The sequence below is a fragment of the Cyprinodon variegatus genome, unplaced genomic scaffold (assembly GCF_000732505.1).
Source record: "Cyprinodon variegatus isolate N-32 unplaced genomic scaffold, C_variegatus-1.0 Scaffold59, whole genome shotgun sequence".
Lineage (NCBI taxonomy): Eukaryota > Metazoa > Chordata > Actinopteri > Cyprinodontiformes > Cyprinodontidae > Cyprinodon > Cyprinodon variegatus.
This window is the reverse complement of record NW_015150512.1, coordinates 1706659-1731946: the sequence shown is the minus strand read 5'-3', so window position 1 is coordinate 1731946 and position 25288 is coordinate 1706659. Positions and strand designations below refer to the sequence as shown.

The following is a 25288-nucleotide window of genomic DNA, read 5'->3' as shown; positions in this document are numbered from 1 at the left end:
GTGTATCGTCATTGATCTATTATTAAAATAATCATCAACTAATTTAGTAATCGATTAATCTTTAACTGGAGTATTAAGACTCCAAAACATGCCTTTAGCTGACAGAGAAACTAACTTAGAGCAGTAATTAAACCAAAATTGTAAATACATATATTAATGTGTGCATTTCAGATAAAAAATTATGCTTTATTTGGAACTCCTCAAGTGTAAAAAGCTCCATATGTAGCTGGAGCTGCATCTGTATGGAGGAGCTCCATCCTAATGATGAACTACCAGGTGAGCTTTAGTTTCATCCAACAGCTTAATTGGAATTATATCCATGGAGCTAAACTGGGAAGGTTTTTCAGATTCAGCCAGAAATTTTTTCTGTCAGCTCAAGAGCTTCTTGGTCAGAAGAGTCAATCAATTAAAATGCTCTCCAGAAAACAGTGAAAGAGAACAAACTGGACCAAAACAGAATTGAAGACCATCTCAAGAACCAGGAATTGGATTTAGAAGTAATCTGGTCAGAACCAATGATCTGTTTAGAGGCAGGAATGTCCTTCTCTGCAGAGATGAAGCACACTGATATAGGGGAGTCTCACTCTCAGCTTTATTTTACAAAAATCTCTCAAAGGCCAGATCTGCGACCCGCCGACATGCTGCAGGACCACAGAACACTTTATAGGCGATCTGACAGGGATCTCACAGAGTTAAACTGTTTTTTACAGAAAAAAAACTCCCATTCCCTGAAAACAGGGAATCGGTCCTGCTGGGAGTCATTGAACTCCTCCTTCCTTTTTACTGAATCTTGTTCATGGTTCTGCTGGAGCGACTTCTCAGAACCCTCTCGAACAGATCATCTGTGGAAACAAACAGAATCGTAACTGGGACCAGAACCTAAACCAGGATCACAAGCTAAAGACGAGTCCCTCACTGTTCCTGAAACTCCTGGAGTCCACCTGGAAAACAGACAAGATTTCAGACAGAGGAACATCTGATCTCCTGATGCTCGTTAGGAAAACCTTTAATGATTCCTTACTGCAGGCGAAGCCGCTGCAGGTCCATCTGCCTGCTCCCTGTCTGCCCTTGGAGCTGCAACAGAGAACCAAAGACAGATGTTTCCAGCAGTGCACACCGGGTCAGAACCTCTGCAGACTGGTGTAGTGCTGTGGCTCACCCAGAGGTTTGATGATGCTGTTGATGGCGTGAACAACGCCGTTAGTCGCCATCAGGTCGGCGTCCACCACAGGAACCTTGTTGACATAGACGGTGTAGTTCCTCTGGTGCAGAGAGAGAAAAGGAAGGATCAACGGCTGATCATCAGGTTATTGAAGAAGCTGTTTGACCAATCAGGAGCCTGCAGAAGAGGCAAACTTCTCACTGACCACGCCCAGCTCCAGTTTTTCCCCCTGCAGAGGCGTCACACGAGTGTGAGAGCTGACTCCCCCGCTCACCAACAGACCCTCCCCCAGGTGCAGCCTGAGGACATCTGACAGCTGCTGAGGGTTCCCTGCAGAGACACAGACAGGTGAGGGACCTGGGCGTCTATCTGAGGAGCTGCTGAGACCTGATTGGCTTTCAGGAACTTCCGTTCGCCTCCCAGTTCTGCCTCACTACAGCAGGTTCTATAAGAATATCTCCCTGTTCCTGTTTTTCCCAGGCTCTCTTTATCAGTGGAGGGAATCTGTCAACAGCTGGAGCTGCAGTGATGTTTTCCTCTCTGAGTCACATAAACAACTGGAACCCAAATGGAGCAGAGTGCTTTTGTGGTTCAGACAAATTTAAACAACCATTCAAGCTTCCCCTGCCATCACAGTGGGGGGTTTTATAGGCTCAGAAGCCTGAAGCTTCCAGGTCATCAGGTCGGTTGGTCTAAAATTCTGCTGGTTCTATAGAACTGAGGAGATCATGGCTTCATATCAGGAAGCCGGGAGGTTTGTCTCCTGATACTCTCTGAGCTGGATCAGAACTGCAGAAAGTGACATCAGAAAGTCTGAGGATAAATTAGAACTTTTTTTTTTTATCTAAACACTTTCATTAACTCTTAATATCCACCTAATTTGAAGTAATCCTCACCATTTTGCATACCCCAAATGGAAAACTAAGGAACTGTGAGCCCAAATTACACGTGTCGTACATCACTTGAAAGCTAACACCTTCTAGTTTTTGAAAATACAAATAAAATAGTGTGACCAAAACACAGCTGTAAGTGGATCAGTTCAAACATGACTCATTCCTAGAAAATATCAGGTCTTTTTTTCAATAGCAGTAAAAAAGACATGCTTGACAATAGGCATGTATCATTGTATTATTGATTTGCACTGCCGACTGTTTATTCACAGTACCAATTGTTTACATATACACTTGCAATAACGTACTTTAACTCTCATATGCAATTACCTTCCACTCCAGTTTAATTTAGATAGCTTCTGTCCAAACCGTATTCATTTATAGTAAAATCCATCTGTATATATGCTATTGTACATAACTGTAAAAACCCTTTTTATAGTAATATCCATCCGTATATTATATTTGGTACATATCCAGCTGTAAATTGAGTTCATAACACTAGTTATCTATATATTATATTCATCTGTTAGTAAGTTTCTGTTTATAATGGTATTCATCTCTATACTTATTCAGTAGAAACCCATGTCCTGTATTTATAGAACCATTAGTTATCCTGTACTTGCTGCTATTGCACTTCTGGTTGGACCTAAACTGCATTTCGTTGACTTGAACCTGTACCCGCGCAAAGACAACAAAGTTGAATCTACTCTACTCTACTCTACTCTACTCTACTCTACTCTACTCTAATTACATTTATTCTGCATCAAATTGTATAACAGTTCCAGAGCTGTGGGACTTTTAACTTCTGGGGTCATCAGCGTCTCCAAACCTCTCCATATGCCAAAATATTCCAAATTGTGCTTATTGCTTTTAAACAATAATTTTACTCCAAAAATCACACTGGAGCATTTTGATGGCCACATAACATTTTTGAAGCAAATATTTTTTTTATTTTTCTATCTTTCCATCTAATTATCTAACAGTGTGCAATGTTCCAGTCACTAACCTGCCTGTATAATGTTTACGCCAGGCAATATATCAGGGCTGCACTGTTCAAATTAGTCACGTTTAGCCTTGTTTGAAACCTTATTTCATTGACTACAAAGCCAAACAGGGCACGTTGTCTTAACCAATAATAGCAGGACTCTATGAGGCATAATATCGCTCTACTCTGTGCGTCATTGGCTTACAGGCAAGGAGCGCCTGTGATACTTCCATGGCTGTCCCTGAATCAAATCGAATCATACACAGATGCGGGCACTTTGGTTTTGTAGGCAGGAAGGTGTTGAAAACAAACATACCCAACAAGGCAAATGTTTCAGGGAGCAAGTCTTATTAACAAGATGTTAACTTTTTTTATGTAAAAAAAAAACAGACTTTATGTGGTTATTTTCTGATCACGGAATATTTGTATTATGAAAATGCTGGATTACTTTGATTCTGTGGAGCCTTATGAATGAATGGAGTATAAACAATTGAAGGTTGGATTTATAATACAGTATGGCTTCTGGATGCCTTCAAAGGTATGTTTTTGCAGCTGCTTTTTGATATTTACATTTTACTATGCTGCTATAACTGTGTTAAATGTGCTTTGGTGCTTGCTGGGTCAATAAAATGAACTTGGAGGTTGAATTGTGGAGAATCTAATCTAATCAGTAAAGTGCCTTGAGATGACATGTGTTGTGAATTGGCGCTATATAAATAAACTGAAATTAATGGAAACTTAATTAAAGGTTTAACCAGTGTTATTTTCAAGGCAACTGTTTGATATAAATATAGAAAACAGTGCACTGGCGAGCCAGTGGGAGTTAAACTTTTAACCAGCACCAAACCGGCAGACTTAGCTGATCCAAATTCTTTTACAGCCTGTGGTTCCATAAGTTTTCTCTCATGTTCCTGAATAATCTGGTAAGGACAGGTTCACCCCATTAGAAATGTTTCCAAGTTGAATCTTTCTGCAGCAGGCCGACTCGTTCAGCTTGTTCTGGGGTGGATTCTTATCAGGACCTTTTGCTGTAGGATCAACACTCACTCATCAGACGGTTGAAGTCGGCCTGCGGCATCGCCCTGAACGCTTCGTCGGTGGGAGCGAAGAAGGTGTGCACTCTCTGCTGGTTGAGCAGCTCTGTCATGCCGGCGGTCTGGATGGCTCCGACCAGCTGACTGCAAGAACCGCAGGTTTATTTGAAGACAGAACATATTTCAGAACATGATGAACAGGCAGCGCTCAATCATAACCAGACCTCACCTGAAGCGGTTATCGGCCTTCAGGACGTCCATCACCGTCCCCATGGGCGGAGTCAGGACCTTGTCCACGGTGAACATGGTGGCATAGCGGCCAATTTTGTCGTGGGCAGCAATGCAAGCGTTCTCTATACAAAGGTTCTATAGAGGAACACAAGGAGGAAGCATCACCAGGTCAGAGACTGAACCAGAACAATCTGTATTGCTTCTTTTTTGAACAGAGCAGCTCAGAGGAGCTAAACGGATAATCTCTTCCTCAGCTGCCTTCATCTGTAGTGCTGTAGTCCATCAACCTCCTACAGAGGAGCCACATAGTCTCAGTTTCACCAATCAGCAGCCGTCTGACTTCCCTCACCTCTGCATTCAGGTCAACATGGTTTAACCTAACACTAAAACATCAGAATAACTTCCTTTATATCATTTAAATTAAAAATAGGTAGAATAACATTGGAATCAAGACAGAAGCTAAAAGTTATTTTGCTCCTGAATGAAAAAAAATCTGCTTTAAATTATACAAAATTAATAACTTTATTTTTTTGTTTAATTATGTTGAGTTCACCACAGTTTAACTGAACTTTTATTTTGATACATTAATTAAAAAAAACCAAAGCTATTGAGAAAAATGTATGAAGGATTAAATCAATATTGAAATAACGCTTGAATTTCCTCACTTTGGGTTAGTAAAAGGAAACAGTAAATAAAAAAAAACATTTAATAAAAGCACAAACAGTAAGATGTTTTACAGCAACGAGTTTTGGCCAGGAAACGTGGAAATTATCTAGATTTTGTGTCAGCTACATCTGCATGGGGTCTAAAGTCTAATCGCTGAGTCAGAAACATCAGTTGTGATTTTTAAATCCTTCCAGTTCTTCTGCCGACTTAATGGATTGCCAAAGTTCATTAAATGTCTATTCTTGAGAATGGGAATGTCAGATTAACAGTATTTTTAAAGGTATTGCTGATACCAACTTGTAAAGCCTAAGATGATGCTCCTGTCTGATGCACCAAACTCTTACTTAACAGATTTGTTTGTTAACTTTACTGACGAGTCTTTCAGAGTATTAGGGATTTTATTTCTTATCATAGTTTTAGTAAAGCTGGACGACATACTATTGACCCTTTCCGCTGTTCTTCTGTAATTTTAGGTGGGTTGCCTGATCTAAGATGAAAGACATCTGAAATAATAAGAGAGTCATAGTTTTACTGCTAAACAGAGTTGTTTTCCTCAACGATGGTGAAATTATTTCGTTGAAGCTTTTTTTAATGACGATAACGAGAACTGACAAACTAAACATGGATCTTTGATGACGAAAACTTGACAACACATGAGTGTGAGTTTTTGTCAACGAGAGGAGACTAAATAAAAATTTGCGGTTGGTCGATCAGAAATTTAAAATGTATCATTTGGCTGTAATCTGATAGACAAGCTAAGCAGTATCAGGCGTGCTGCTGCGTCCTGTTTGCTTATGCAGCCCACCTGCCGTGCAGCGGTGAACATTCTGCAGGACCACAGATGGACCATGGCAGCAGCTGCTGGTACTGGGAGCTCAACTCTGACAAACTCGGATCTTCCAGCTGTGCTTGTGCAGAAATGTGCGTCTGTGCTTCCCGCTCCACACTCATGGTTCGCTCTCAGCAGTATAGCTCTTCCTCCCCTTGCTCCTTAATAATTTGTGTGGCTGATCACCATTAAAAATCCCTTTGTCTAACTGTCAAGTTTTTTATTTCTTCCAGCTCACAAGAGGTAATACTAAACATTCTTTAATTTCTACCAAAAGGAATCCCTAAATTACATCCAAAAAAAATATTTCTAATAGCCCCTTATTTTAAGAAAACACATTACATATACCTAAGGCAGATATATATATATGTTAAAAAATAAAACTAAATGTTAAAAAAGTGAAGTTGTTAATCAGAAAACTTTGATACAGCCTTCATAAAGATCTCATGATGCACTTACAGTTAAGATTCCTATCAACTGCGGCTTCTGCTTGGATCAGGACGTTTTTAGTATGGTAGAGGTCTACAGTGTCTCAGCATGAATCCGGCTAGTTTGTTTTATCTGATTTTATTGGCATTCTTTCAATTAAAAATCTGAACCTTTCCATTTTACTTCCCCTGTTAATTACCCTCTGATGAGGAACCCCTGCTGATATGAAAGAGCCACAAGATTATTAGCAAAGGGAGAGCAACAACAGGAAGGAAAACAGGGTGAGGGTTGAGGAGCCATAAACAAGAGAAAGGAAAGAATCCTGCTGTAAACTTCCAGTTTTCATAAGCGAGGTCGGCCAGCAGCACTGATCAGGGGCTAAAACAGACTTAACCTCTCAAAACCATTTTAAAGTGTTTACAATAATAACTCAGAATGCATGAAGATTACACTGGTAAAATGTTTACCAATATTGACATGTTAGACATCATTGCAAAGCGTAGATTCTCCTAAATTCAACCACCTAGTTCATTTTATGGACGTAGCGAGGACCAAAGCACAGATAACAGAGATATAGCAGCATGTCAAAATGCACCAAGACAAAGCAGCCAAAACAAGCAAGCATGTCTTTATAACTGCTGTTAAAAATTTTCAAGAATTAAAAAAACAACTTTGAGTCTTGTTTGAACTGATACAGCTTGGATGTTTTACTCACCCAATTTTTATGTATATATTCAGAAACTAGAAGGTTTTAGCGTTGAAATAATTTATCACACATGTAATTTGTAATTTTCAAGTTATTTGCTTTTCCATTTGGGTACGTAAAATAGGCGAGAATTTCCCAAAATGAGGTGGATTAAGAGGTTAACTCTTCATATAATACGGATACAGGGCAAAACTTCTTACATTTCTGTAGACAAAGACTCGCAGTTTAAGGCCTCCCATGGTTTCCAGCTCCTGGCCATGATAAAGGGACTTGGAGGACAGTTGCGTCTTCAGGATGTGGTTCTTCATCAGCTTTCTCATCTCAGGAGTCATTGTCAGACTTCCTATTGGACAAGGTGGGAGAAAGTGTTTAACACACCAGGTCTGTAAATCCTCTACTCTTCTCGTTTATGCAAGCTTTACCTTTGAAGGCATCGTTCAGAGGAGCTAGCAGGGTCAGGGCCTCTGAGCCTGCAAGGTGAGATGAAAGACCGGCATCCACAAACAACCTGGTAGCCGTGGTGACAGATGAGCTCTCAGCCAGCTCCAGGAGAGTTTTAGCTGCAGAATAAAGAAGAGTCAGATGCTCAAACCTTGAGGCTGAAGTCATAAAAACTGAATGCTGGACGGTCAGCCGGTTCTAATGGGTCACCCTGTGGTTAAACTGCTGAAAAAGCTGGCTAGCTATTGTTAAAATAACATTTATTAAAGTGTTAATAGACTGACACCCAATTTGTGTTAAACTTACACCAGCCATTGTTGATTATCCAAAAAATACCGGGTGTGGTTTTAACATTAGAATAGGGTTTGTGTTAAAATAGAATGGTCAAATTAACACCAGTGTGGTGTTTTTACGACACCAGAGGCTTGTTTTTTTTATACAGTGGGTTAACAGAAAAGGGAGTACGAGAGAGGTTGGGTTTGAGCCTGGGTCTAAACTAAACTTGGCATCTCCATGCCAAGTATAATGGACAAAAACCCCTAACTATTCAAAAAATGCACAGAAATTCAAAGTTTAACCTTTTTATGAAACTGTTCTCTTTCAAAGGCCTCAAACAATGCACAGCTCATATAAAAAAACAGCAGAGAACAATATACGTTTTTTCGTCATTATATATTAGGTCTGACAGACAGATGTAGTAGTCAAAAGAAATACTTTATCCTTGTTAACTATGATGCTCACAATTTTTTTAAGCAGGCACTAGAAAAGAAGATGGCGTCTCCTTTAACCAAAAAATTAAGTTACGCCATTTGCAGCCGTTACGTGAGGGCGTGGCTTAAACTAAACAGCAAACAGATAACACTCGGATCTAACCATGTAAATATGTCAAAAGTTACGCTGGCAGTGTTATTTTACTGCTGTTTATTGTTAATACAACATTCACACTATTTAATTAACACTACATCTAAGGTTAAAGACTGGCATTTTTGCTTTGTATGAATTCTGTGCAGTAAGTACCTGAGTCTGGGATGAGCAGCTCATTAATGTAATGGATGACTCCGTTTGTTCCCAGTTGGTCCTTCTTGGTGATGATGGCCTTCCCGTTCAGAGTCATCTGGTCCCCGTCACAGCCCACCTCCAAGGACGTACCCTGCAGCGTCTCCATGGAGGACCCCGACACAATGGATTCGGAGCAATGCAGCTGCCTCAGGATGTGGTAGTTCAGCAGGTCTGAGGGGACAGCCAAAGAACTTAAGCAGACTGAGAGATGAAAAGATCATCAGCTGGGATGTTAGAAGGTTCACCTCTCAGAGACACTGGGTCCCCCAGGATCCTGTTCAGGGTCTCTGAAGGAATCTTCTGAAAGGCTTCGTTGGTGGGGGCAAAGACGGTGAATTGACCCCCTCCCTCCAGCAGGGTGCTTAGTTCTGCAGCAGCAAACGCTGCCTGAAACACAAACTTACTAATGAGTGTGACTGGTAGTATGGAGCCATGGATGGTTTGGGTTTACAGAAACTCTGGCTGAAAGCAATGTCAAAATTGGAAGGTTTAGATCTTTGGGCTCCTCACTGATCAGTTTACTCACACGGAGCTTCTCCAGATCGTCGTCAATATCAATGATGGACAGCATGTCGTTGGACACGGCAGTGATGACACGGTCGATGACATGTACGATGCCGTTGGTGGCATGTTGGTCGGGTTTGACCAGACGGGCACAGTTCACCGTTATGATCTTAGAGACAAGAAGGCAATCAGGGATCAATCCAGTGTTGGACCCAACAAACAATAACCAGACTGTAACTACATCTCCCAGAAGGCATTGCAGCTCTGACATTACCACACAAATTATCAAAGGCCCTGGCTGTGTCCAAATGTCCACCCATTTCACTATATAGGGCTATATATAGTGGTTACGCCATTTTGGATATGTGTCCGCACATCTAGTGAATGAAGAAGTAATGGACCTGAAATTTCCCACAATGCACCTTGAAAATTTGTTTTGGCAGCCACAAATAAGCAAAAAGTAGTGATCATCCATACAAAAGGTCAGTTAACTGAGTTCACTATACAGTCCCCTATATAGTCGTCGCTCTATAAAGGGTATAAAGTTTAGGGCGGACGTTCAGACCCAGCCCATATACTTGACGGTTGAGTGCAATGTGTTTAAAACAGTTATAAATTATAGCAATTACTAGCTGGTTAACAAACCCAAATCCACAAAAGGTTTAAACAGTCATATTTTCTGGGTAATTCTGTTAATCATTTTTAATTGATAATTCAGTTTGTTCATTTAAACCTTTTAATCCTCCCCGCCCCATTAATTTAGATTCTGTTGTGTACATAAACTATCTATTAAATGTGGCTGAATTTGATTAGCATAAAATCACATGTATCATAATTATTTTTTAATAGATATTAAGGATCAAGAATGAATAACTGCATACCACCAGTATGGCTATAAAACTTTGCGTGGTAAAGAGAGGTTGTTACCGAGGGAACACCTGCTGCAGGTTACAGTGTCAGCCAGCTCATTATATTAGAGTTATGTCATCATGTTACATCGTGTTTTGGGCGCATTGGTGTGCTACACTGATGAGTCACATTGTGCTGTATTGTTTTACATTGTGTTATACTGTTCGGTTGTCCTCCATGTTGTGCTGCGGAGCTGCAAAGAGTTACAACCTTTCAGACAGCGGGTTTATTGCATCTATCTATTGTGTATCAGAGGATTCTAGCATATTCTGTAGTGTTAATCTGTGCTCGGTCACCCCGTTGCTGTAGTGGTGGATGTGGACGAGTGAATCCTGATACATAGAGGTAAAGGTGGATCCGTGTTTCAGCTCCTCAGAGGTCAGTCTGCGGTTCACCATGTGGTAATGAAGCGCGTTCAGCAGCTCGATGTTCACGTTGCTCACCAGAGCATCCAGGATCTCCTGCAGCAGGAGGACAGATCACCATGAGCACCTGCAGCGTGTTAGCTTTGAGGTTCCCCATATGGGGGGTTTAGGGGTGTACTGACTGCAGGCAGGGCGGCCCAGGCCTCGTTACTCGGAGCGAAGAAGGTAAAGCTTCCAGGACCTTCCACCTCCTCCCTCAGTCTGGCTCGTTCAGCATACAGCTGAGTGGTGGTGGCACCGACCACGCCCAGAGTGTTGTAGATGTTCACCAGAGGCAGCGCTGGAAGAGATGACCTTCTTTGTTAAAACTTGATGGTTTAGAGAGCAGAGGATGTCAGGGGTCACATGACGTACCAGCAGGACAGCCTTTCTCTCCAGGAACCTTCTCATAACCTGGACAGCATTCATAGGTGATGACCCTGCAGAGGAGACAGAGATGGGTCATGCGGGTTTTACTGGAGCTAGGTCAGATTCTGACAAATTCTTTATGTTCCTCAGGGTAAAATGTTCCTCCTTACAACCATCGGAACCAGAAACTTGGAACTCAGATGAACAGTCTTAGCCTATTGGAAACAGAAACTGACAAAACATGAAGTTCAAGTTCAAAAGGAAGTGGACGGATGTTCTGAAGTCAGCCATTAACACCTGAACATTAGTTTATTTCATTGAGAAAAAAAAATTATCACTTTTTTTTATATATCGTTGGACTTTTAAGTTCTTCCAGGATTTTTGTCTGCAGATCAGAAACCCAAAGCTAAAAGAAGCCCATTGGTGGATAACATTCTGCAGGTCCACTGGTTCAGATGAAGCTCAGATGTTCTAATTTAACAGATTTAAAGCTCACAGAGAGAATTGGACGCATCAATGATGTCCACTTCCTGATGCTGGGACATTTTAACTGCCTTCTGCTAGTAACGTCATTTCACCGTTCTAACCTGTCAGAGGAGTTCTAAACATGACTGAGAACCAGGCTGTTCTCAAATTCCAGATCAGAATCCCACCTGAACAGCTGAGGATTGAAATTGGAATGCTGGAAGAGGATCAGATCATAAACACTAAAGAAATGAGGCTTCAGGCTCAGAACCCGTCTGGTTCTGGTCCCATCAGTTAGATATTTATCAATGTTCAAAAATTTTCCAGCTTTAATGCAATATTAATCCTGACGAATCACCAAGAACACCAGGGTTTGTGGCTTTCATTGGGCTTAAGACCTTTAACTTGTTGAACTTTAGATGAAGGACCTTCTGGTTCTGGTCCAGCTTTTTCATTGCTCTGTCAGCATCTCACTTCCTGACTGCTAATATGTTTTTACTCATGTCCAAAAGTCCAAAAGTCTTCTAGATCTTTCAGATATCTCCTTAGGAAACCACTGATGTTCTGTCGATCTTTGTCTGGACACGACCATTCCAGAACTTTGATCTCCCTTCTATTAGGTTATTCTTTAGCTGCTTTGGAGCCACACTGATAATGAAAAATAATACTTAAAGGTTTTTGGTCAAACTGATTAAAATCCCAAACTGTTCTTAACATCCACCGTGATGAAAAAAATCCAGTTCAGTCTGAAGGACATTAACCCCATAGAATGATGCTGCCACTACTATCTCTCACTCTGGTTATGGTCCGCTTTTTCTTGATGCTTACTGACTCACTGTGCTAAACTTAGGTACTTTTTAGAACTAAGACCCAAAAGTTCCAGTTTGGTTCCATCAGAACATTTTTTCGCAAAACTTTTTAAGATGAAACAGTTGAACACAAGCGTTACGGAAAACCACATCATTTAGTTACTTAAATTAAGATCTGGTAGTCCGTCCCTCTGAAGGTGGGTTCCCACCAGAGAGGAGAGGGGACATTTCTCATTAAATAATAGGGAGGCTAAACCTCATAAAACTATTGGTAGAATATGCACCTGTTGTACTAATGTGTTTTATGTGTTTCATCATAAATGCAATTTGTTACATTTGTTTTTAATTAACATCATTAAGCCTTTCAGAGAGCAGCAGCCGCCCCCTAATGTGTTTTCCGCAACTGGAGCCACAGATGTATGTTATTCCTACGTAGAGGCATCAGAACATCAGGAGCAATGTGATGCATTTCTAGTGGTGCAACAGGAATCATTTTATGGCAGTTCCAGTACAGGCACAACACCTTAACTGAGATGGTTGCAGCAGCTGGAAAATCTGAACTTTAGCGACAACCCATCAGCACTGAAAGCAATTGTTATGTAGGGTGAAGGAGCAGAGTGTAGAACATCTTTTTTTTTTTTTTTTTTTATAAAAATGGATCTTCAAAAAAAATAATGTGTACATAAGATGAGGTAGGAAATGTTCTTAAGGTTTGTGGGAAGCTTTAAAAAAGTTAAATTATTCTTCTTCATCTGTCATCTCATAGCCACAGAGGCTTTCCTCAGCGTCATGTCTTGATCTACTGCCTCTCTTCCGCTCTGCTGCATCTCCCGCTGCTCCTGTCTGAGCTCCAGAAGGCCACCCCCTACTGCAAATTCCAAGAGATTATCCCCTGAAGTGGGATAGATTCAGTTTCTGATCAGACGGAAGCAGACGGATCAGTACAACCCCAGTCTGAATGTAATTACAGAAAGGGCATCGTAGAAATGAACTTAATAAATGAATCATTTCAATAGTTCTTTTGCAAAAAAAAGATAAAAAGTTAAATTTTGTTGCATGTCAAAATAAACAATTCAAATTATTGCATCCAATTTTTTCTGTCTTTTTTAACATTATGGTTTTTTAAACAATTCTAGGAGAGCATTCTAGGGAGTGGCGGCCTAGTGGTTAAGACATAGAGCTTGGAATTCTGAGGATCTGAGTTTAAGCCCCACTCCCACAGACTGCCTGGCTCTCTGAGCAAGACCCTTAACCCCCGATTGCTCCCCGGGCGCCCCACGATGGCAGCCCACTGCCTTCCCAGGGGATGGGTTAAATGCAGAGGTATATTTCTCCAATGTGAGACAAAATGACAATAAAACAGACACATAGCTTTGCCCTTAAAGTCTACTTAATTATTTTTTTCTGCTGCTAATTAACTCACTTGTTCTTTGTGGCTGAAATGTGCACTGGCTTTATTGCTGGGGTGGATGCATTTAAAACGTCTGTGATCCACATTTTGCCTTTCGTTCATGTAGAGTTCTACAAACACAGATATTTGAAACAGTAGTTCAGACGTTCTAAACAACCTGCAGAAGCTACAAGGACGTTCTGTTCATGGCGGTGAACTGGGACTTTAAATAAAAAGGTCTTTATGAAGCCCGACAAGTTCTGACTGTGACAGAGTTGGATTGAACTCCAATAATCTTGAAGGGAGGAACACATGAGGGAAACACAGTTTGAATAAAAACCAAAGGCTCTCTGCAATAGATATTGAAATATATGATGGCTCCATCCAGCCGATTATGGATCAAGGATCAATCACTCTGCTAGAACATTATGCTTTGTGAAGATGAACACAATGATAAACGAAGCAACCTGTATTGGTTCTGATCTGATTCTTTTAGCACCAGGGAGACCAGGTGGAGCTCTGTCAACGAAGAAAGCTCCCAACTCCATGTCAGCTGTAATGAATTGTGCAACCAAGCCATCAGAACTGTAAAGATTTCCACAATAAACCAGAACCCGCCGTCTGGACTCATAAAGCTCATTTCCTCCAAGAGAAGAAGCATCTGCAGCCAACCGGGACGATGGCGCCAGGAAAACCCAAAGCTCCAGGATTCCTGCTGGCTGCAAAATGAAACCCGCCACATAGGTTAAGAATTTGGTTCTGCTGTGAGAGAAAAGCTTCAGATCCAATATGTTCGGACAACATTCCTCCAGGTGAAGAGCAGGAACACCACAGCAGCAGAAGAACATGAAGCTGCCACGTTCAACTCCACACTCATAAGCAAAGGTCCAGGTCTGATGGGTTCTGACTGCAATTAAAGGAAAGTTCTGTTCTGCATCACACGAAAATGGGACAGAAACCATCTCAAGATGGAGTTCCTCTATCAGAGTAACCCTAAGACTGAGATTGTTGACCTAAATCACAACAACTGGAACAATTGAAGATCTTTATTCTGGACCCACAGACTCGGGTCTATTGACATGGACTCCATGATTCTGCCTCCAGTAGGGATCAAACTAAAGTTCAAGCAATGTTTCATCAAACCGGTCTGAAGAACCGGACTGTAGGAACATGGAGCTGAAAAACCTCTGCTAACACAGAACCTCCTCAGCAAAGAGGTTTGGATCAAATTGGCTCTTCCAGCTGGGAGCAGGTTTTGCAGCAACCAGAGATCCAGAAACTTTAAGGGCAGAAAGCTCACAGCACTTCATCTGTTGCCCGTCAGGAACGTCCAGGGTCCGATGTAGAACCTTAACTCTGCCAGATCCCTATGAATCACACTGCGAGCAGGTGGTTTGTGCTTCTGTTCTGGAAAAGATGGTTTTGGGATCCCTTCAAATGATGTCCTCACCAACTGCAGATAATGTGATAATGTGTTAATTAGCACCAGACTTTCAGCTATAAGAACACCAACAGAACCCCTCAGATTGAGAGCCAAACCCAAACCACACTCACAGCTCACACTGGACAGAGGAATGGTCTGGTTCTCAGTCTTTCAGACCACATGGGTCAGGATCAACACCACCCAGAACACTGAGAGTTGCTAATCTTCAGAACCAAACTCTGATCCAGATGTTGACAAGGAGCTCCGGCTCACTGAAACACATGCTCCATTACACCAGAACCACTGCAGCTCACTTAACGCCGGTAACACACAGCTGTTTCTGTTCTTGTTCTGAGTAGAGTTTTGTTCTCAGACTGGAAGTTTTCCACATTGACTAAGGAGGAAACCCTGGAGCAGACTCAACGCTCTGACCCAGAACTGCCAGGAGGAGCCAGCTGAAGGATGTGTGGGTTTCTCTTCTTGACCCGCTACTGCTGGCCCAATCCTAGAAAAGTTAGATTTAGTCACTCTTATTTTAAACAGCTCCCGTACAAGTTTAGTTTCACATTGATGTGGACCTTGTTCTGCAATGGACTGGATGGGTTATGGTATGCTGAACCTTCTGCTCCTTCATGACTGGACCTTTGCTTCTCCGTGGGTTTGGAGACAATATTAACCCACTGAGAGGCGAAATGTTTTCCTTCCACTCTCCAGTTTTCTGGTAATAGAGGGGAAAAATCATAAAGCTGCAAATCTGATCCTGAACTTTGCTGTGTTTTTGTGATCCCAGAACCTCAGGTTCCAGGTGATTTTTCCAAACTCAGTCCAACTCTCAAGCGACTCCAGCTGCAGCTTGTTAAAGGAATAAAATTAAATGACTGGAAGCAGAGAAACAGCCAGTGTTCCTGCAGTAAATGTCAACAGATGGAGATCAGCTACCGTGTGAGCAAGCTGGCACCAACACACTGGTCTGATTATCCAACCAGACGGAAAACCCGTTCCATTTGTTCTCAACATAAACAAAGATGGCTGCCGAGGATTTCTGTCTAAACAAACAGAGCGAGGGCACAATAATTCAGCCGCTCCGGGGAACGTTCCACGAACATCCAGAGGAATCTGGCTTTAACTTCAAGCCGGAGATAAACGTCCTCTGAAACCGCTCCAACATAAACCTGCAGACCTCAAACGCACCCTGAGGGACAAATCACATTTCCTGTTGGGATGGAGACCAAATAGAAGGGAAAGTTCAAGAAACTCTCTCTTTATAGTGATTTACAACCAGCGATGCACAGAATCTCAGAGGTTCTAACCTGGGTTACAACATGTCTGAAAGAAATCATAAAAACTCTTGGAGTCAAACATTACTTTATCTTTGAACGGTCCGATCTGGCCCACATCCTCTCTGAGCTCCTCAGTCACCATGTGAAGGCCCCACCACAGTCCCTGTGCTTATTTCTACACTGCTGCCTCAGTGAATGAATGAAAGATGGAAAAATCCTTCTGATATTCCACATTATTGCACTTAGCTGGTAAACACTGTCTGGAAAACCTCCAGAACAACCAAGAAACTGGTGGAACAATTCCACTATCTGTCCTGAGAGTCCAATGTATCTTATAGGTAAAATAAAATAAAAAATAAATACTGATAAATGAGTGCAAAAAAAATAAATAAATAAATAAAAATCAAGAAGAACCAACAGATAAAAGCTGAGGAGCTCAATCAGAGCAGACGTTTGGAGCAAGCATCGAGCCAGGTGAACTGGACCATAACTGAACATCTGGGCCCAGTTTCTGAAGGTGGCTGAGAGAAAACTCTTTTTGGGGTAAATATCTACATATCCTGGATTTTCAGAAATCTGTATAACAGTTATTCTGAGTTAATCTACTACATGAAGTTACTCTGCGAACCAACTCTGGTTGGGACGTCTTTGAAAATGTTGCTTTACAGCTAGAGTTCTACACATGTCCACCAATTATTATGAGGTTAATGTTTTTCTGGTTAAAGTGGAGAGTGCTCATGGCTTTTGTACTGAACAGGAAGTCAAGTATGACAAGCCCCATCTTATATGAAAGATCTGATGGTATTTAATGTTCTTAACAGAGTACTTTGCTCCAAGAATTTCAAAAAGTAGAATGGGAATCAGATCTTTTAGTTATCAGGCTCCTCTCCTATGGAACCAACCACCTGTCTGAGTCCATGAGGCAGACACCCTGTCTACTTTTAAGGCTAGGCTTAAAACTTTCCTTTTTGATAACGCTTATAGTTAAAAACAGAGTGATGTTTCCTTAGTAAAGTGTTAACAGCCTGATCCGGTGGGGAATGATCTCAGTCAAGACAGATGTTTCTCCTTGGCTCTATCTTTCTCATACCTCATTTAAAATACACCATTATCCTGAGCTATTTCTATATTTATGCTGCTATGTCGTAGACTGCTGGATGACATAGAGACCGCTCTTCCTCATTCTGCTTCATCTATCCATCTAATCTATCTCTATTCTCTTATTCTGCAGTATTGAAGTTCCACTTATAACTTTATGTTCTCTTTGCTTTTTTTCCTGTCATTGTAGCTTAATCTGGTCTGTTCCTGTGAGGCTATGACTCCATCCTGGATTGAAATATTAGCTGTGCTGCTGCAGTCGTCATCTCTGTTTATAGATTTGGAAGCTTGGCCTATTTTTCAGTGTTTCTTTTACTGTAACTGCATGTGCTGTCTTCCATCCTCTGACATGGAAGATGACTCGGAGCTCATCTGCCTGGCTATGTCTTTCCTGGATGGAGTCACCTGTAGAGCTGGTTGATAGTTACCTTTTGTATCTGAATGTCTGCTTCAGTCTCCTTGAAACTCACACTGAGCCTGGTTCTGCTGGAAGTTTCTTCCTGTTAAAAGGGAGATTTTTTCCTCTCCACTGTCGCTACATGCATGCTTGATATGAGGGATTGCTGAAGAGTCAATGACAAAATACAAGCTAAAATCGTTGCTGCAAGCTAAACCAGGAAGAGCATGTCTTGCAAGTCAATGACTGGTTTTCCTTGACAGAAACTCTGAACCAATCTGACTGTATTGTCTCTGTAAAGTGCCTGGAGATGATGTGTTGTAAATTGGCACTATATGAATTAACTAAATTTGAAAATAAATTATATTTGAAAAAGAATTAAAAGGTGTATAGCTAATCTCTTTGTCTAATCATTTTTTTATTATCAGAGAGAAATAGCTTTGGTTTTGCAAAAATATTATTTTACAATGTAGCTTTTCAGACAGGTGCTTAAAAAACACATTTTTCCAAGAAATAAAAATAATCAGTTGTATTTTCTGGTTCCTTTATGTGATTTAGCATGTTTTTTTATGTTTTCTTGTAAGCATACCTTTTACTGTTTAATGTTGTGTAAGTGGTCGCCATGATAAGTGCTGTCCAAATAGCTGGAATAAACTGGAAGTAAGGAACGTGCTGGAAAAAGGAAGGTATAAGGAACGATATATTTTCCCCACAATCCTTTGCATGACAGGACGTAGAACCATAATTCAAAATCTCTGTTTACATGGACAAAAACATGATCGGATCATGACGTATGTGGACCTTCAAGGGGAGGACTCAGCAGTATCTTATGCTAACGCTCCTCTCATACAGGGGTAGAGGTGAGGATGGCATGCTACCTTTAATGCCACCTCCTCCACCAAGGAGGACCAGGACCTAGTGGATGAAGATAGGAATAAAGAGGAAAAAGTCACACTGATGTTACACACATGAGCAGCAGAGATGATTTTACCCCAAAAATCATGGATAATGATCGCAATGGCGATCGGAAAAAGCCATCTCTCTCTTTCGGATTGAATTTTCTTTCTATCTGATCAGAATCTTCAGTCAACATGTTTTAGACCTTTTTGATCGGATTGACTCTTCAATCTGATTATTGTGTCCATGTAAATGTAGCTATTGTTTTTAACGTAGCAGTGTTTTTAAGTCCAAACCGTTCTGTTGTATTGAGCTCAGTTATTGTAAAGTATAGCAAATCATTAGACTTCACCTTACTATGCCCCCAGGTTGACACACAAACAATGTGAATTAAGCCACATTTAAAATGATTTAAGAGAACCGTGAAATCAGTTTAGGAGACTGGGGATTAATGTTCAAGCAATTGTCTTTGCAAATTCTAGAAGCTTTACAACCCCAAAGGGAGAAGTGATCCTGCATCTGCCAGTTGTTTGGAAATAAGCAACTGCTACATGCTTATGCATTCTCTTTGCCCGTAGGATTCCAGAGGACCATGTAAGGGAGAACAGAGACAACATTGCCAAGGGAACACACACTGCAGCATTTTAGTGTCCTGCTGGCTATTTCGGAACAAGACAGACTTGTCTGTGACATTCTCTCTGAATATATATAATTAATCAGAGATCCCAGAATTGGATCAGGAAACCACAAAGGACACATCTAGCCTTCCATATCCTATCTGACAAGACCCATTCAACACGACCCAGCCTGGGCTAAACTTTCTTGAACTTGGGAGATGCCTCACTTTTCCAACACAGATCAGTTCTGGCAAAGTAGGGAAAGCAATTTGTGTTTTTGATGATTTCTGATCATTTCCTATGTTTACTGGTGTGTAAAGCAGGCTTAACAAGAAGCTAATGGCAACTACTTGGTACCCAAAGCTTGTTTATAAAGCTAAAATAAGCTTTATTTTAATTACAGTTTAAATATTAATATAACATTAACCTTTATGTGTTTCCTGATATACTCATTACATTTAATTGCCAAAAAATGGCCAAAAGGCCATTTTTTGGCAATTAAGCAAGTCCCTTCATGCCTGCTTAATACTACGTCCACTATTATTATTATAAGCTAAGTGGACCTTACCTTTAACTATTCCCTTAAGAACATTTAAAAAAAGGTAACGAATCCATCATCTAAACATTTATTAATTTCTGATAAAGGCAAATTATTCAAAAATTTATTATTTTAACAACTAATGTTTATTGGGTTTTTTTTGTTTGTATTTACTGTTGATTTGCATTATGAATTAGTTTGAACACATTCATATCACTCTAAATGAGTTAAAAGGTCAAACATAAAATCTACTTTTATTTCTCGCTCTAACTTATAGCCATGTAGACATGTTTTCCCACAGCAATATGACAGTCAGTAAGTTATTTGATTAAATTACATAAGTGACACCATTGCATTAAATATCCACTGTCTCTTGGGTTGGCATTTAATGTAAAGTTATTGCATAACGCGTCACAAAAATTGACAAGAACAGAATCTGCCCATATTTCACAGGGCCTGCTGGAAGTCTGTTCTGACATGTTTGTGCATCATAAACAGGTACAGATTAATTAAATGAAAATGTATTCCATTCATAAAAGCAACTTTATTTAAAGTTTGTGTCCTTAAGGTAATAGGAAATACTTTTTGAAATTTGCATGCATTTCCAAATTGTAGTTATGTGTATTCAGGGGTAATTTATATAGCACCATTAACTGCAATATATTGTATATCTGGGCATACGCTTGAGGCTGACCCATATGGCTGCATTATACCGCTTAGTAGTAACTGCGAAATACTAGATCAATCAGCTCCAAACACCCCTGTTGAAAAGAGCACAGTACTAAGAAGTACAACCGATTTACTGATGGTGTTTTCATTATGTATTGAGGTGTAATGTAATCGTTTGAGACTAAATTTAGTTTAATCATAAAGATTTAACTCATAAAAGCTTTAAATTGTGAAAACAAACATCAAGATCACCTCTCCTTGTGTAAAATAAAACTGAATAAAGTAATACTTTCATGAAATTAGGAGAGTTATGAGGCTTTATAGTTTATTTCTTGACTGAAAAAGTACATTGCTACAATAAATGTTCACGGCTGGTCAAACTTCTGCATGAATTACTGCACACTTTAATGCACTCTTATTCAACATTGGTATTTGTGCATGGTGAGTTTTTTGTGCTCACACCCTTCGAACATTGCACTCAAGGTTCTTTACTACTACTGTATTACACTGCCTTGCAGAAGTATTAGGCCCCCTTGAACTTTTTGACCTGTTTTCAGCGGTCAGGTTTCAAACATAAAAATATAAAACTGATTTTTTTTGTAAAGAATCAACAATTGGGACACAATCATGAAGTGGAACAAAATTTGTGTGACACTTTAACTTTTTTTATTATTTAAAATGAATAGTTTATAAAATAATTTTAAAATAAAAACTGAAAAATTGTGAGGAAAAAGTTAAGAAAATGTCACTCATCCATCCATCCCCACCGAGGTCCAGCTGTCTTTGTCCTCACAGTTTAGAGATTAATTAACCTCATTAACCCTTGGACTGATGGAGGAAGCTGGAGCAGCCAGAAAGGCAATGAGCAAGGGAGAACAACATGTTAGTATTTTTGTGGTTTTTCTGTTCTTCTGGTCTGATTCTTGTTAAAGAGAGGATCTTGGCTGGGCCTAGTGTTGCCACATGCATGGCTGTCTCCATACAGTGAGCTTGGGATCCCCAGATTAGAAAACTATCAGAAATCAAATCAACTTTCAGTAATGCAAGTAAAGACATCTAAATCTGTTTTTAGGATGAGGCTAAGATGGTTTTTCTTGCTCAATGATCTCAGGAGACTTTCATCATAAATCAGGGCTGTAGCAAACCAGATAAAGTCATCAGAACCATGAAAGCTTCAGGAGGTACAGAAGATAAAATAAAATGCAGCAAAAGAGGAAAAAATGGAATGCTGAGCAGATCAGAGGCAAACTGCTGAAAGCAGAGGTATTATATATTCTGAGAGCTTTCAGAGCCTCGGTGTCTGCAGGATGAGGAGCAAGCTCCACTGGCCCCAACAGAACCAGAATCAACCGAAAAGGATCAGAACAGTCCAACAGCACAGACACCGGGCCTGGAAGAATTAACGTAGTTCACAGGCAGTGAACTAAAGATAGAATTGTGCCCTGATCTTTAGGAGAACCAACATGAAACGTGTTCAAGGGTTTAATGATTAACACATTCGATATTTGATGGAAATAGGAAGAACAGAAGATAATTTTCCATGCGGGGGGCCAGCCTTCACCTGAAGTTTCTAATTGAGCTTCTTGTTGTGTGATCTGGTTCTGGAGGAGCTCTGTACCAACATCTGGAGCTGCTGGGTGTTCCAGAGCCATGGAACAAAAACAATGGCCCTGTCTCTTAAATCAGACCAAGGTCGGGGTTTCATGTTCATGGCTCTGCAGAGACACCGCTGCAGGTCAGAGTTACTCAGGAATGTGTTTATTTGAGCCGTTCTCCTGCTTTCAGCTCCAGAGGAGACTGATTGGCTCTGGATCAAAACTCCCACCGTAAATGATGACCAGCTGCCTCAGAACTGGCTCCATCTGTCCCTGTGAGGACTGCCTCAGGTTGCAGAGCGGTGAATACCTGTGTGGCATCCTCCTCACTGTGCGAAGGCCTCTCTGAGGGATCTCCCAGGCTTTTTTATTTTAACCCTGTTGTTTCAGGCTGAGGAAATAAAGCCAGAAGAACACACCTTCCCCTGTGCTTTTCATCTTTCTGAATAAAATATTTAGAGCTTAGAAAGAAGCTGATTCATTAGCATCTAAAACAGTTTGGGCCAGAAATCAAAACCATAAAACATGTGAACCTCATCGCTATATTGGTCCCATTTATTTAGGATCATAAAAAAGGCTCACAGCCTGGATGAAAATGGGTTCCCACAATGATGGTTCTGTTACAGCTACGTAAGTGGAGCTGAGCACTTCAGGTACATCAGGAAATCTGACCTTTAGTGTTGACCCGTTGGGCTCCATTCACTGGGAAACTAATAAGCAAGACTGGGAAACACAAAGCTGGATTCGCTCAGATTAGGCCCTGTTGGCATGGTCCAGATCGTCCTAATAAGTTCCTCTAAAATGTTCCTGTAGATGTAAGCTGAGCAGATGCTGCAGCACAGCTCCTCCATCTGAGCTGCAAAACAGGTCAGAAATCTGGGCACCTAAAGCAGCTGATAATCTGGGTCTAAATTTTGGACCAGAAAATCTTCTTGGTCTCTAAAAGGTTCTGCTCACATTAAAGTACCATCCCATAATATCATCACCAGGGCTACTACTGCTGGTCAGCTTTTAAGGTATTTTCTGCCCCACTGAGTTCTTGATTTATTCTCTTTTAATCACAAAAATGTGTAGAAAATGTTCCACAGGTCTCTGATATGTTAAACACTTGTTTCCCCAGAAAAAAAGAGCCTCTAGGTGGCGCCAGATGGGTCAATGGCACTACAGAGGTCATGGATCTGTGGTGAAGCTGCACATCTCTGTATTTATTTTTAAATATCGCAGAGTTGGTCCTTCATATTAGTAGTAGTAGTCATCATAGGTACATATGTGTTTGCGTAGAAAAGCAGAACCCCAGCTGGTTCTGGCAGGTCTGGAGACTTAGAGTGATTTAGAGGGACTCACGTGGGTTTGCCACAGATCTTCCGGTGGTACCACTGTTTGCAGTTGGTGAAGTATTTCTTGTCAGTCCCTTTGACCAGCTGCATGGCACAAACATTAGGCCTGAAACAGACAAAAGAATAATTCAAAATACAAGAAAGGATCTTCACAAAGAGTTCAAGAGGAGATCGGTTGAGTCCAGTCCACCTTAAAAGCTTAGCTGATGTTAAAGTGGAATGAAGCTTAACAAACAGATTTATCGGTGAAAATGAGATGAGAGGAGGCAGCGATTAGTTAAAGACAAGACTCCCTGTTTCCAAACTTGATGCTTCAACAGGCCAGATTTAAGATCCTCCTGTTTTACAAATTTCTAACCCTGATCCTTAGAGACTGTTTCTCTGAACCCAAACAACCCTGCAGGTTTTATTCCTCCCTAAACCACTAACTCCTGCAGGGATATGAATGGAGAGATTTTCACAGATTTAAACAGAGACCATCTCAGTTTTCAAAACACTTTAACCTGATAAGACTTTTGGGAGACCTTTCAGTCCACCTTAAGTTTACTTATTTTTTTATTTATACCCTTTTATTCCACCTTAAACCGAAATATTCCATAAACATAAAAAAGTGGAATCAGTGCATATATTTAAGATGTTCTTACCAGAAGATCTGGTTCTACTAAACAGAACTAACACTGTTGTACTTTAAATGGTAAACTACTAGGACTCTCCTGTCTTATTCTAACACACCAGTTGTCTTACAATAAGTGTCCAGCAGAGGGCGCAGTGCGGATCCAGGTGTCCGGACCTGGAGAATTTCTGCACAGTGCAAAACTTTTACAGCATGAATCTAACAGAACTTCGGTGGGATCTCTGCTTCTCTACAGCAGCTGTTTTCCCAGTTTATTGAGCAGAAAGTATCAGACTCTCACCCTTGCTGTCGTCCTCGGATCCGGCTGTGCTGTAGAACCGCCTGGTAGGGAGACCTGGCAGCGCAAACTGTCAGAGTTAGGGCCAAAATGGGAACCAGAAGAAACAGCTTCATCTTCACCAAAAAGAATCCAACTCCTGGTTTAACTCTGAACCTTAATCTTGCTCCCTCTGTTCTGCTGCTCCCTGAAGCTGAGGCTTCAGGAGGAGGAGGAGGAGGAGGAGGAGCAGTAACGCAGAGGACCAATTGAATTTCTGGTTCCAGCCTCCTGAGGAAGCTGGTTCATTTTCATTTTTTCTCCCTAAATCACACTGTCAGTTGGAACCTCCAACACCTGCTGTAAATGGTTGAAATAAACCATGTCCTCTTTCTAATACAAATGGACTTAGAGACAGTGGATGGGGCCATAATGTCCCTGACACCTGAAATTAATCAGTGAGCATCACAGTTTCAGTTTGTTTGGACAGATTTAAATATCACTCAGCAGGTCTGGGAGGTGGAGAACAAACTGTCCACAAACCCATGGAGACCAGGGGACAGGAGTGTGGAAAAGGGAAGAAGGATCGGAACTGAAGGAAAGACAGGAAACAGATGGTTAAAGGTTGTTTTTATGTGTTGTCATGACAGAACAAGGTCAATTGGAAAACATTTCCAAAATAAAGATCATGTGATCAAAGAGAAGGAAACCTACAAAGCGATCCGTGTCACTACTAATTAAGCTCAGTGTAAATAGCCATCTGTCACAACCAAGAAAATTGTTTGAGTGGGATTTAAATGAGATGTTCTAATGCAAAATAACACTTATGTTACAGCATGGCTACAGGGGGCCATAGTAAGGTCACACAGAGAGAGGCTAGCAGGGGCTGCTAGTCTTTGGTGGAGGCTATTTAAAGTGAAAACTGTGCATTATTTGGTAAATGGTATGTACTTACATAGCGCCTTATATAGCACCTTTTTTCAAGTCAGGAGACCAAAGAGCTTTACACTACATTCATTCACCCATTCACGCATACACTCACACACTGATGGTGGCAAGCTACATTGTAGCCACAGCTGCCCTGGGGCTCACTGACAGAAGCGGGGCTGCCGTACACTGGCACCACCGGGCCCTCTGACCACCATCAGTAGACAATGCAGGTGAAGTGTCTTGCCCAAGGACGCAACGACGCCGGGGCTTGAACCGTCAATCTTTCGATTTCAGGGCAAATTCCTATATCCAACGCCACTGTCACCCCAAGGACC

The 25288-nt window shown here is 41.0% G+C and overlaps 1 protein-coding gene across 1 annotated transcript; it reads right to left on the bottom strand.

Moving 5' to 3' along the window:
- Positions 1–570: 570 nt before the first annotated feature.
- Positions 571–24257, bottom strand: tgfbi (transforming growth factor beta induced). Its single transcript, XM_015371530.1, has 17 exons — positions 24048–24257; positions 23141–23239; positions 10625–10689; positions 10393–10550; positions 10142–10306; positions 8959–9105; positions 8678–8819; positions 8391–8603; positions 7355–7492; positions 7133–7275; positions 4301–4437; positions 4085–4215; positions 1368–1492; positions 1160–1262; positions 1022–1074; positions 917–941; positions 571–842 (listed from the first exon to the last, which is right to left on the bottom strand). Exons 1-17 carry the CDS (start codon positions 24158–24160, stop codon positions 781–783), a joined length of 2019 nt encoding a protein of 672 aa, XP_015227016.1. The 5' UTR covers positions 24161–24257; the 3' UTR covers positions 571–780.
- Positions 24258–25288: the final 1031 nt, after the last annotated feature.

Excerpts from the sequence above, each read along its gene's own strand:
- tgfbi (XM_015371530.1), bottom strand. The coding sequence starts at position 24,160 with ATGAAGCTGTTTCTTCTGGTTCCCATTTTGGCCCTAACTCTGACAGTT. Across the intron at positions 10,307-10,392 it reads CCTGGGCCGCCCTGCCTGCA|GAGATCCTGGATGCTCTGGT; the intron begins GTCAGTACACCC and ends CTCCTGCTGCAG. Across the intron at positions 1,075-1,159 it reads CAGCATCATCAAACCTCTGG|CTCCAAGGGCAGACAGGGAG; the intron begins GTGAGCCACAGC and ends TCTCTGTTGCAG.